Below are 14046 nucleotides of genomic sequence, written 5' to 3' on the forward strand. Positions count from 1 at the left end.
TCTATTTTTCCACAATTCTTGGCATGCAACGATCTAAGCCGCTTCTTAGCATTAAAAGATGATAAAACCGTACAAAACCTGTAACTTTAACTAAGGAAACCGTCACAAAAGCTCACACTTCATATTCATTCAAGTATTTTCATTCATAGCAATATTCTGACCAAAAACTTATCTTTCAATTTAAAAGTAAACTCTCCTCAAGTTGCTGGTGATAAAACTCCTCCAAAGTCCCTTGATCTTATACTCCACTTGATGAGTCTTGACTTGAAACTGAAGAAGAAAGAAGTAAAATATGATTTGAGTTTGGAATAAGTGTTTTGTTTGGCACAGGGTTATCTCCCTTTTATCCTTTTTCAATTTCTACTTAAGCCCCTCGAGTCTTTCAAGTTTTCACAAGAGCCCAAAAACAGTTAATTGGTCAAATTTGATTATCAAATATTTGGTCATATGTTAAAGGAGCGAGTTATTAGAATAATATTGTGGCTAAATCGGATTCTACGATTCTCATACGAATCCTGCATAAAGATGAGGTTGTGCCGATGAAGCTTCGTTATACGGTTTGAGCAATTGGTGCAAATTTGGATTATGTTACCTCGTTTGTTCATCATTTCCAAGAAGCTAATGTGGCTTGGAACCATTTTTTTTCCTAATTTTTTTGAGTAAATGTGACTTGGAACTTTCAAAAGTCTATCAACTTATACTCTACTAGAAAGAAAAATCAACCACGTGATGATGGGGGAGCATTTTTGCTATAGTACATTTTTCCTCTCGTGGGACCATTTTTTTTTTTTTTTTCCAATTTATGCAACAAATCACATCTTAATTTTAAGACGCCAAAAAGATACTAAAATCAAAACTGAAAAACCGGAGGAAATATAGGAAGAGTAAATGTTGTTAAATGTCATAAAACTGGACCCAATCTCCTGCCCAAGTGATTAAGTCTACCTAGTCATCCATTTCCTAAAACCAGCCAAAAACCCAATAGGCAAAAGGCAAAAGCAAAAAGTCTTTGCTCACTTCTTTCTTCTTCTCCCCTTGCTTCTTCCTTCCTCCCTGAATAAAACTACTGCGATCTTTCCTTCCAAGATTCAGAGGAAAATAGATCACAATCAAGAATCATGTCTTCAGAGACAGCACCAGAATCCACAGCATCAGAAGAAGCCACCACCCAGAAACCACCATCAACCACTGCAGCAGCAGCACCACCACCACCATCATCGTCATCAGGTCCATCATTTTCATTGAAGCCCAGTTGGGTTCTCCCCTACAGAACCCAATCCCTCCAATCCATTTACAGTATAGGCAAGAAACTAGGCCAAGGCCAGTTTGGCACAACTCATTTGTGCACAGAGAAATCATCAGGTGTACTCTATGCCTGCAAGTCTATACCTAAGAAGAAACTCATCTGTAAAGAGGACTATGATGATGTCTGGAGGGAGATTCAGATAATGCACCATCTTTCTGAGCACCCGAATGTGGTCCGAATAAAGGGTACTTATGAGGATTTTCTTTGTGTTCATATAGTCATGGAGTTGTGTGCTGGTGGGGAGCTTTTTGATAGGATAGTGCAAAAGGGACATTATAGTGAAAGAGAGGCTGCAAAGCTGATCAAAACTATTGTTGGGGTTGTGGAGGCTTGCCATTCTTTGGGGGTTATGCATAGGGACCTTAAGCCTGAGAATTTCTTGTTTACCAGTGCTGATGAAGATGCAGCTCTAAAGGCCACTGATTTTGGCCTCTCTGTCTTCTACAAGCCAGGTTATTTTCTGAACAAAAACTTGAACTTGGTTGCCCTTATTCAGCTCTCGATTGATTTTTCTTCTGTAAATGTTGATCTGGAATGCCATTACCTTTTCTCTTGATTGAACTTAGTGACAACTTATTAGATCCTTTGGCATTTTTTTTCCTTTAGATTGATGGGGTTTCAGGGGGTTGGCACTTAAATTGGTGATTTGCAACATCCTGGCATCTTATTCTGCAGGTGGCAAATTTAAATCTCTTGTGTAATTTGGCTCTGTAGATAATTGGAATCTTCTTTTGTGTATGCATAAGATGGGAACATCCATTCTCCTATTCATTTGGCTGGTTTGAAAAAGGAAAAAAAAAGAAAAAAAAAAAAAAGAGAGTGCCATTGAAAGATTTGAGGATTCTATATTTGTGAGCCAGGTTTTCTCTCTGAGTGTTTGGCTTGATTGTAGCATCTAGTTATTTGCAGGATAGCAGATGTTAATACGTGTCTGGTTATTAGCATGAAAATTCGGAAAGAGATTATATTTGTTTTGGAGAATGAGAAGCTTTCTTTTGACAGATCAATGTTGTAGCTGCCTGAGAAAGAAATTTCTTGTTTCTCTTTGTCATTTCAGTAGCATTTTCTTTGTATCTACCTGAACTTTACTCCTTCAATATGTGTCTTTTCAAAAGGAAATGATGGAATATGAAAGTTGGCCTAAGACAAGTAGTTTATCTGCAGGAGAGAGAGAGAGACTATTGGCACTATGAGGCTGTAGTCAGGAGAGTAAGTATTCTTCCAGGATAAGATTCTGCTGGACAGTGAGATTGGTAGTTGTTTTCATGATTTAAAATCATGTGACTTTATATTCTGCAAATACACAACTTCCCTGGAAATGGATAATCGTGAAATTATAGGATTTTGATTACAGCAGGAGGCGAAATCCAAAATTTTTGGATCATGTCTTTATTGAGGCTAGTTATCCCCGTATTCTGCAAGGAGGAACAAAATTTCAATGTCTTTAAGATATGCACTTTCTGTTCCCTGTAAAGTATACTTGTTCAAAGAAACTGCAAGTGTGTTTTCTATTGAATGTAAAACATAGTAGTCATGAATGGACTGACCAAGCAGATGATAAGGTGGCAAATTGCTACATCGATTAGATTTCAATCTGGGCTGATGTTATGCACCCCAGGAAAAGCTTGTAGAAGTTTATTACAAAGAGACAAAAAAGGAGAATCTGGGATAGAGAAAGGAACAACAGGCTAAAAAGAACGTATCTGTTAGCTGTAAAAAGCAAATGATGAAAAGCTTTCGGAGGCCACTATCCTTTTGCAAACAATTCGTCTTTTTTCAAAGCTGGAGTACTAGTTAAAGGATGATGTTGGCCTGCATTGCTTTTACATTTTGCATCTCAAAGAAACAGTTCAATTTCTTGATTGATTGTCTAAAACCCTTTAATTTTTAAGTGTTCGGGAATATTTGTACTTTGGGAATAGGTACCTTTGTAGATCCAGTGCATCCTATTTTTATTTGGGCTTTGTTGCATGCACACATCTCATTTTATGTAGTTTAGCAACATATTTGAACTATAAAAGTATAGGATTCATGATTGAATTTCTTTTCATTCTCTCTAGGTAATTGTTGATTTAAAACACCCTAATGTGAATATGTAAGTTGAGATTACCTATTCCAACAATATGAACCATAATTACTTAAATTACTGCCACATTGCAGACTAGCAGTTTAAACTTGAGAATTGTGGAAAACTAGGGAGCAAATTTACATGATATATGCCCTATGTAAAGATTGAGCACTGTACATAGTTTTTAAGTAGAAGTCCATAGGAATAACAACGATGACCTTAACATTGATTATAATGTAGATGATGGCAGTGTGGTGGTCATAGCTACACGATTTGCAATTTCAATTTTGCAAGTGTCACTTTTAAATGCACATGTCAGTCCAAAATCAAATACCCATTCTCCTACAATGATATTCATGGTATTTTTTAAAGAAAGCCTATTCATATATTTTCTGTCATGGATTGTTGTTCTGGTTTTCTGGAGTTTTGCAGTCCAGCTGCTATCTGCAGCTATAAGATAGATTGCTGATAGATTTCTTCTTTTATATTACTTCCACTTGAGATATGGCTCTCTGATGCTATTTCTAATGTATAACCAGAAAAGCACATTATGAATTTTGGTAGATTTGTCAAAAGATTAATGTTTATGTTGGGTTTTTTGGTGGTTTTGTCAAAAGTCCAAGGTTTATGTTCAATTTCTTATACTCACTCTAGAGATGGGTTAATTAACGATCCATAGATATGATTCTGTAAATTTGGTAGCTTTATTTACAGGATTTAGATCCATCAAATTCCTGCTCAATTTTTTTTCAATATTCTAACTTTTAATTTGTTAACACCTAGGATACTTTTGTTCCTGAGAACTAGGCAGTTGGCCATTAACATCCTTACTACATATTTAAGGCTGACACCATGCCCTGTAAAGTGAGTATAAATCTGTGTATTAGCTGTATCATGGAAGCAAATTGTTTCAATGAATTAAATTGTTTGCTGAATGGGAAAAGGTGCACTCATTTGATTCAATTAGATACTGAAAGTTGCAGATGTTATTGTTTCTATTTCTCCAAGCTTTTGAGCCTTTTATAGTTATACTATCTTCATTCCACCATTTCTTTTTCTTGAAAAAAGGTGGCTTATTTAGCTTGTCTTTGCCCTGGAAAGTGTACATATTATGCGCATCTGTGTTCTTAATCCTGATAATGATGTTTCCAATTGTAAACCTGAAGTGGTCCAACAATATCTTTTTTTAGCTTGTCTATTCGTCATTAACAGTTTTTAGTTGCCATTTTCCAGGTGAAACATTTTGTGATGTAGTCGGGAGTCCTTACTATGTTGCACCAGAGGTTTTACGCAAGCATTATGGACCTGAATCGGATGTATGGAGTGCTGGAGTTATATTGTACATTTTACTTAGTGGTGTTCCACCTTTTTGGGCTGGTGAGTAAGTTTGTTGGTTCTCTTGTCTCTTCTTCAAAGAGGGCAACAATTTCTGTGTAAGAATATTCTTTTTTTCTGCTTCTAATCCTGATGCCTGTACTCTTTTGCTACTGCTTCTAGAAACTGAGATGGGGATCTTCCGCCAGATACTACAAGGAAAATTGGATTTTGAATCTGAACCGTGGCCTGGTATTTCCGACATTGCCAAGGATTTGATACGAAAAATGCTAGATAGAAATCCAAAGAGAAGGTTGACAGCCCATGAAGTTCTGTGTAAGTCAATTTAGTATGCCGATTATTCAACGTGTCATTTTAAATTTTTTTTTGCATGAGACAGAGAGAGAGGGAGGGGGAGAGAGAGAGAGGGAGGGAGGGAGGGAGTTTTGCTGGAATGGAAGGTGCAAGTGTTTAATTACTTATTGTGCTACTTTTTTTTTTTTTTTGGGTTGTTGTCTTTTCCTCTCTCTTTATTAGATTACTTGATGAAAGGATTTTGCATTTCTGGTGTAGGTCATCCATGGATTATTGATGACAATATGGCCCCTGATAAACCTCTTGATTCTGCTGTACTGTCACGCCTCAAGCAGTTCTCTGCAATGAACAAACTCAAGAAGATGGCTTTGCGTGTAAGTTTTTGTTATAGAAAGAATCTATTATCCATGTGGAACATATTTGAATGCTTCTTTTCAATTAGAACGATTTTCGATATTTAACCATAAAATGGATATGCTGATGAACAAAATTACTAGGCTATAAAAGTTGTATCTCCTATTCTGGCTTGCAGTCTAATGTTTTCATATCCAATAGGAAATCATGCTAATAAAATAAAATAAATAAAGATTTGCACTTGTTGCTGTTCTTTTTTCTCTTGTGATTAGGAAATCATGCTAATAAAATAAAATAAATAAGGATTTACACTTGTTGCTGTTCTTTTTTCTCTTGTGGTAAAAATGTTGTGTGGTGGATGACTGTGGATATCTTGTGATGTAGTTTGCTTAGGCTGAAACTATTTCAATTAGACCACTAGTTCTTAGAGTCTGCATTTCATAGACTTGCCATTTGAACAAGAAGCTCAAGTCTCGACATGAAATGGCTGGGGTACGGGCACGGGTGTGGAATCCGGATGGGGTTCCAGTCAGATTCAGTTGGATATGTTGACTTCAGAAAGGGCTCCGTTCAACTTCACAAAGGTTGGGGCTTGCCTGTCGCTGGTGAAGAGTTGGTGCTGACCAGCCCACTCTCTGTAGCAATGGTGTTTCTGAGCTCCAACAGGAAAGAGCTAAAGAAGTAGTTGAAAGCAAAACTGGCTTGAGCTGAGAGAATGATGAGAAAAGTCAAGATAGAAATTTTTTTTTGAAAAAAAAAGTTGATGACTAGGGCAAAAATGAGCATGTTACTGGATAAAGTCATAAAAATAAGCAAAATAATTACTGGGTCTAATCTATTAAGCTAACTTGTTATAACATTTAAAACATCACATATTAGTTACTTGGCCCTCATATGAAAATCTAATGCTTTTGGTGAAATTATTAGAGCTCTTTCTACTACTGAAACAGTTCTGAAAGCTTAATATACTTAGACAAACATTATTTTCCATTAAATACCACTTCAAATATTGGGTATGAGTTTGAATGATATATATTTGTTCTAAAGATCATGGAACACATTTTTAATGTTTCAAACATGTAACAGATGCTGATATGTATATACAAATGTATGGACACAGTTATCTTCACATGTATATAAATATGTATAAATACATATGAGAACCTAATTTCCAATTCCTGTAACCAACTCTCTGCCTGTTCCTCTGTATCCTAACAATGATTCAATCCCTTAGGCATACCTGTGTTTGACACCCATACTTGAGTCCATGCAACATTGCAAGTTTTCTTTGCCTTGGTTTTAACAAAATTTAAGAGGACCCATTCTATTTAGAATTTCAATAGAGTAGATAGAAAGCATATCTCCATTGTTTTAGATTTATCATATCAAATGCAATATATTTCCATTATTTTATTTCTATGATATCTAAATCTTTTAGTTTTTCCTAGCTTGGTTCTTATCTTAGCAAATAAATGCCTAAAATTGGAAGATTTATGCCGCCTATAATATTAACGAATTTATGTTAAATACTTGAATTCCATCTGAATTGTTGAGTACAAGAGATTTAAAAATGATGGTTGTAAATTTTGGATGAACACTACAAAGTGGAATAAACCTGTGCTTTAATGTCCTTAATGGTTGACACTCTTGCAACATGAAACAGATACTTCAACAATTAGGCCAGCCATTTGACACCTAATTGTTTAGTAATTAAAATTTTTGTATAACTTAACTAGTATGAGAGTCTATTCTACTATTGGGTAGGCTGGGCAAAGAGAAAGTAGACAGATACAAACTTTTGCTCCTTTAGGCATATAGTGCAATCTCTAACACTTGTTAATTCCATATTTGAATTTTATATCAATTAATGTACTTTGTTTTATATTGTACTTATAAATGGTTGAGTTCATAAAACATTGTGATGGTTAATATTTTTGGGTACAAGAACAATAGTTTCATAAAATTCAATAATCTGATTCTTCTATCATTTAAGAAAGCAGTATCTGTAACGTACTAAAGAGATAGCTTGTTATAAGGAGAACTTAGTGAACTAGAAATGATATTTTTGGCTGAATACAGTAAGTGATGATGGACAAATATCACCATTAAATAGTTGCTTTTCGACTTGGTTTTTGTGATTAATCTCTTGATGCCATTTTAGCTCTAGCATTCTTTATTGTATTTATACTTAAAAGTGCATCCTGGGGGTGAGAATGAAGTAGCTGTATGATGCCCAAGGATAATGCTGGTAAATGCTAATTGAAGCCTGTTTTATTTGTCTTCTTCTTCCTTTTTGTTTTGGTTATTAGTTTGTTTCTCCCTTAAGCAGTGAATGAGACATGTTGCTTAGGATCACATATTTTATTCTCCTTCATCAATGTATTTGCTTGTGTACCTTTAAGAGTATAAGCTTTCTTCCAGTGCACAAACTTTGTTAGACAGTGAAGTAGAAATGCATGGCGTGATAGGTAGTTCAATAATCTACGGCAGGTCAGTTCTTACAGTTCAACATGTATTGCCTGTAAATTGCTCGAATTTTACTTAACATATAGCACCAAAGTAGCCATTTTTTCTTATAACTGAATCCTTGTCTAAAACTTTTGTCTCACAGTTTCAAAGGTGGTAAATTCTGCGACTTGAAATGTTAAGGATAGTATTGGAAATTGCAAAGTCAATTCTCTCTAGGAAAGCAACATGGTTGAGCAATATCAGTTGTGCACAAATTAATTTATGTGGACTCTTTATGGTGGAACTGGATTGTACAGAAAAGCTGACATAACATAGAAATAAAGTTTCTCTTAGGTGCTTCTTTTCCATTTTTTCCTGCCACTTTATTCTCCATTTTCTATTTCTATTCTGGGAAATGGAGAGCAGTGGGTATAGGTTTTGAGAAGGTATGGCAACAAGTCATAATATTGGTTGATACCCTGGGTCCTAGTTAGAGGATTATCTATCTTGTTCAGTTTCAAATCTTTACTAGTCCTCCATGCATGAATACTGTGGAATAGCAAGAGGGGGACAACAGAACCTGCTGCTGTATAGTTTCCTTTTCTTTTCTTTTTTTTTTTTAAATTAAAAGTGAGAGAGTAAATTGCATTACTCAGGACAACCATATTATCATCTTGTGATATTGTCAGAGGACATAAAGACAACATTCTACATTAGGGTGTGACTGGTTTATGCAGATCTTCTCAAGGTTGTGCTACTAAAATTCCTGCATGGATTTTTTTTTTTTAAGAGTTCTTTTTTGTTTAACTTGTCATATAGGTCCTGGGTCGCAAAATTTTAAGTTTCAATTCAAGATGCCCCTTGGTGCTGCTCAATTTCTGAGAGTCAGTATATCTATTGTATCCTTTTTTGGTAAAGGCCCCAAAGTTTGGCATGTTTTGCACTATAGTCCCTAATGTTAATTTGTGGTAAACTTTACCTGCTTGTCTAACATTTCTAAGTAGCAGTATCATTTTTATAGTTCAAAATACAAATAGTCCTGAATTGTCTGGTTCCTAAGTCCATGGTATTTTCCGATATTTTTTTTCCAAACCTCTCTTGTTTCTTGATCCTTAACACCAGAGACCACCAACCACCAAGGATTACAAACCAAGCACCTTCCCTAAATCCCAAGCACATAACTTCCCTCATTGCAAAAGTCCTCGTTCTATTTCTCTCCCAATAAAGATGTGGATGAATCAGTAGCAAATCATTTTGGCCTTCATCAATTGCTTGGAGCCATTGACCCTCTCAAGAAGCAAACTAATGCTTTATATTTTTTCCAAATAAATTGAAATTTATCTGTTGCCTTGAAAAGAAACTTGAAAATCTAATGGTTTTGGTGCAGCTTCAGTTAATCTATTTAATCATTGATTCAAAGATTGTACAATGGAGTGTTACAAAACATCTCTCTGAATTTGCAGCCCTGGGTAGCTCACAGATGGAATTTTTATTGAAATTCTTCTAGTTTGATTTTCATTGTTTTTATGTTTGTGATTCTGTCTCTGCGGGTGTGTGTTTGTGGTGCTTACATGGACAAGAAGTGGGGTGGCGGAGATACAGCAATTCTCTAGTTCTATCCCTTTGCTCCATCTACCTGATTTGCTCTCTGTCTAAATGATGGTTTTGGCAATTTTGTTTCCTTAGTTTTGGGCATTCCTGTTAATGGGAAGAGTGTGGTGGTACAGCAGCAGTGGAGTATTAACATGTAGAGGAGAGTGGCTTTAAAAGAGCTGCTCATGTAGGGACTGCTTGTCTATGATGGAGGTGGGGTATTGCTCTGTGAAGGGAAAGAACAAGAAATAGTGCACAAGAGTATGAGCATAGACTACACTGTTTGGGTTAGAGGTGTCAAAATGGATATATGGATTATAATTGGTTTCACATAAATGGATTATGGATTAAATGGTCTAATCCATTTAAATCCATTTAGTAAATGGTTGTATGTGGATTGGATCCAAATGGATGATGGATATCCAATTATCCATTTAAAATCCATTTAGCTATCAAATAGGAAATTCCTTCCTTTATCTTTTTTGTTCATTTTCCTTGTCTTTTTTCTTCTTTCTATTTCTTATCTGTCTTCTTCTCCGTTTGCTGAAGAAAATGGATTAAAGCTCGCAAAGTATCTAATCCTCAAATCTGAACAAAATTCTACAATCTCACACTAGTTGTAGAATATCCGGGTCGTATGATTCATTTTCATACATTTCGACCCGTTGGCCAACATTTCCATACCACCTTTAACATCATCAAAAACCAGGGGTTGCTTTCGTTTATGGTATACTAATAACCAGCATCTCAAAACTCTGGCTAAATCAAGTGCTCTAATTGAAGGATTAAATAGAACGTCACTTAGACAATTTAGGGCTTTGTCTTACCAGTTACCAAAAATTCAGAAAAAAAGAGAAATTAGGGCATCATTAGTTTATCCATGGCAGCGACTGGGGTATTAAGGATGATTCAAATACGATGCAGATGGATGTGGGATTAAATGGCTTAGAGATGAGAAGAGTCACGATCACCAGTCCATGAGCGGAGATTGGAATAAGAAGAAGAATTAAAAGCACTGGCTTTATTGTCTTAAGGGGCTTGTGGAGGAAGAATATCCACAATTGGCTTTATTGGTTAAGGAATCGATTTATAATTTTATAGCGAAGAAAATGATGCCTTCAAGGACATTGCTTCAATTCTGAATGGGTATTCGCTTCGATTAATCTCTAATAGTCTGAACAGTCTCATTCTCTCACCTCCTTTTTGTCTCTGTGGTTTCCCTTGTTTGAATCTCGAAAGGACTGAGGAGCTGAGGAACTTCATAACTTGTTGGTTTGGAACTTCAGAGTCAGAGGGTTTGACATTTTTTTTTTTTTTGAAGTAATTGGTTTTATATGGTTTATAGGGATAATCCATTTAAAACCATTAAGTTAAGTGGATTTAATTGGTCAAACCATTTAAAGCTGCCACTGGAAATTGGCAATCCAAATCCATTTAATTAAGGGTCAACTGGATGGATAAATGGATTCTGATCCAGATTGCAGCCTCTAGTTTGGGTACTTAGGCTGTGTAGATTTTGGGCCCTTTGATTACTTTGGCAGAACGATTCCCTCGACTCCCTAGACATAAAAACTAAACCTTATGGACTAAGGAGGAGAACCTGTTAAATGCTAAGGGGGTTCTAAATAATAAATTCTTTGTCGATTTTGTTTATATTTTCTGCCTTATTATTCAGTCTAGAACTTCTCAAGCCTATCGTCTTTGGAGAGAAGAATAAGAAAATGAAATGTAGCATTTTTCTCATGTTTGGGAGTTTGAAGTGAAGAGAAATGGAGGGAAATCATCGTTTAATAGTTGGAAGAGTTCTCTTTCTAACTTTTGGAAAGCCATTTCTTTCTTGAACTTTTGAGCAATATTTCTCTTCTTTTGTCTCATAAGCTTTCTCTTCTCTTTTTTTCATCCCTTATCTTCCAAACTAGGCCTTAGTGTTCCTTTTAAAACAAGATAAGGGAAATTGCTGATGGCCTACTTATGTTAAACATGTCTATTATGGAGAGTTTATACTGTCATTGCTATCATATTTTTCTTAACTGGTTCTTTATTTGGGAGTCTGTTCCCTATATGTGTTCTTTAAATGTGAAAGACAAAAGTTTATTAACTGAAGGAGCATAAGTACAAATCAGAGGAGGGCTGGTCCTTAAAATTAAGGAACTAAATAATAGGAAGGCAATGCTGTCCAATTTCTTGTATATCTATCAAGAAAGTATGGTAAAAACAGCCTGTACTGAGATCCATATTGAAGAAAGTGACTTTCTGCCACAAAAATCTATGGAAATTAACTTTTCTCATCATTCACCAAGTCTATTTTAAACAAACTAGGTCTCCTTTTGTATGCTGCTGGTTAGGTAGTACCATGCTGCAAGCACTGTACTGCAACTTGTGCTCAATTTTACATGAAGCCAGACCCATACACGTTTAGCCATATACTTATTCATTTTCTTTGCAGGTAATTGCTGAGAGGCTATCAGAAGAAGAAATTGGTGGCCTTAAGGAGTTATTTAGAATGATAGATACAGACAATAGTGGGACAATAACCTTTGATGAACTGAAAGAGGGTTTAAGGCGAGTAGGTTCTGAACTCATGGAGTCTGAGATCAAGGATCTTATGGAAGCAGTAAGATTGCCTTTTAAGCCTCATTTAGTTTCTGTTCTCTAACAAACATATGTGGGTATTTATTTATTTATCCCACTTTACTCATAAATTTTTTTTTGAGAAGTGTTACTTGGTAGCAAGTGATAAATAATTTTCTGGGTGTCTTTGATAGGCAGATATTGACAATAGTGGAACAATAGATTATGGTGAGTTTCTTGCTGCTACTGTGCACTTAAACAAGTTAGAGAGAGAGGAGAATCTAGTATCAGCGTTCTCTTTCTTTGACAAAGATGGAAGTGGTTACATAACCATTGATGAGCTCCAACAGGCTTGCAAGGAATTTGGTTTAAGTGAACTCCACCTCGACGAGATGATCAAAGAAATTGATCAAGATAATGTAAGTTTCCTTCCTCTTTCTTTTGTGATGTTAATTTTGGCCTTAGAGAGGCAAAAAAATGGAGATCGCTTGTTTATGTTTTGGTGGTTGGACAAGAGATTTATTGGTCCATATGAGGCTTGTCACTTGGCATGAAAATATTGTTTTGATTCCACTTTTGCTGCAGCCTAAATTTGCTGTTTGCAGTTTTGCAATCACCTGCTTGAAGTAATGAACACAAAAGTATTTTGAGTAGAGATAAAACATTGGGTTATTGACACACATGGCTGGACCCTCTGCTTGAAATCTGAAACGTGGATGTAAGTTGAATTTGGATTTCGGCATTGCTTCACATTTAGTGGAGCTGTGATCCATGAGGTGCCACTAAATGAAGTTGGAGCCACATCAATCAGTGTAGCCTCCCTCAGCACCTAATGTTTTCTTCTTGTGTGTTATGTTGAATACTTTAGCTGGTAAGGCACATGGTAAAAGGAGTTTCAGATCAATTTTGAGGGAAATTCAACCATCCCTTTTAGGTATCATGCCTATTATTCTAATCCAATAAACTCTTGCCACATCATAAAATAATTTAAACTCTTAAAATCATCTAAGTGTTGATATCTCTTTTTAACACATTGAACGATGAATTGATATTCACACCCAAAAGGTACTACAGAACTCCCTCTATTTTGTATCACCTAATAATGTTTATGAAAATTGAACATCCTATATATCAGCTCCAGAGACCCTGAATATAAAATAAATTTGTCTTCCATCATCGAAGTCCCAATTTAAATGAAAATTGAGCTCGGCGTCTTTTTTTGGGTAACATTCTTGATTGTATCTTGTATTTATTGCCACTTGCTACAGTCCTTAAAGTTGGGATCCGAAGCTTTTATAGAGTTTAGGGAGTTAGATATTTATGACGCTCTTAGGCTTCTGCTACTTCAAAACACCTCTATTCTTGATCTATTTACCTGAAGATACAGGTATTATGCTTCTATGTTTGGTGTTCACATCCTGAGATTTGCTTTTCCAAATGTCAGGATGGACAGATTGACTATGGAGAATTTGCTGCAATGATGAGGAAAGGAAACGGTGGAGTTGGCAGGAGGACCATGAGGAATACTTTGAAGCTGGGAGAAGCCTTGGGAGTTTATCAAAACAGCGAATAAATTATGTGAAGCTCATCTGTATCAACTTTTCTGATTTTGTTTTTGCTATGATGAGCCTGTCTTTTGTCGCTGATAACTGTATAAGGTTTAGGATACTTTCCTTTCCCTTCCTGCCTCTCTGATGGCTGATCCTCCTGAAAATAGGCACAGCACTTTTGATATCTGTAACCGGACTTGATCAATATTTTTTTGTCTACTGGAAAGTACTAACCCCCTCCCTAGTTTAATCTGATAATCGTTTAACGTTCTCTCGTTTAACGCTCTCTCTCTCTCTCTCTCTCTCCTCCAATATGGATGAGATGACACGGAAATCTAAGTAGAGAATTGATAGCTATCATTGGAGGCTATTAAGGGCCAAGATTGGGTTATATCTCCATGCTAATCTTTAAAACGCTAGGAGGAATGAATTGCGCGTTGTACGGTGACAATTTACCATGGATGCCCATAAAGAATTTGTAGTGTGTATATAATTTGAAAAATAAAAAGGAAATTGACTTCATTAGG

At 35.8% G+C, this 14046-nt stretch overlaps 1 protein-coding gene across 1 annotated transcript; it reads left to right on the forward strand.

Moving 5' to 3' along the window:
- Positions 1 to 961: 961 nt before the first annotated feature.
- Positions 962 to 13777, forward strand: LOC113778203 (calcium-dependent protein kinase SK5-like). Its single transcript, XM_027323521.1, has 7 exons — positions 962 to 1758; positions 4608 to 4751; positions 4872 to 5024; positions 5262 to 5377; positions 11845 to 12012; positions 12164 to 12388; positions 13414 to 13777. Exons 1-7 carry the CDS (start codon positions 1119 to 1121, stop codon positions 13540 to 13542), a joined length of 1575 nt encoding a protein of 524 aa, XP_027179322.1. The 5' UTR covers positions 962 to 1118; the 3' UTR covers positions 13543 to 13777.
- Positions 13778 to 14046: the final 269 nt, after the last annotated feature.

This window comes from Coffea eugenioides, chromosome 7 (assembly GCF_003713205.1).
Source record: "Coffea eugenioides isolate CCC68of chromosome 7, Ceug_1.0, whole genome shotgun sequence".
Classification (NCBI taxonomy): Eukaryota; Viridiplantae; Streptophyta; class Magnoliopsida; order Gentianales; family Rubiaceae; genus Coffea; species Coffea eugenioides.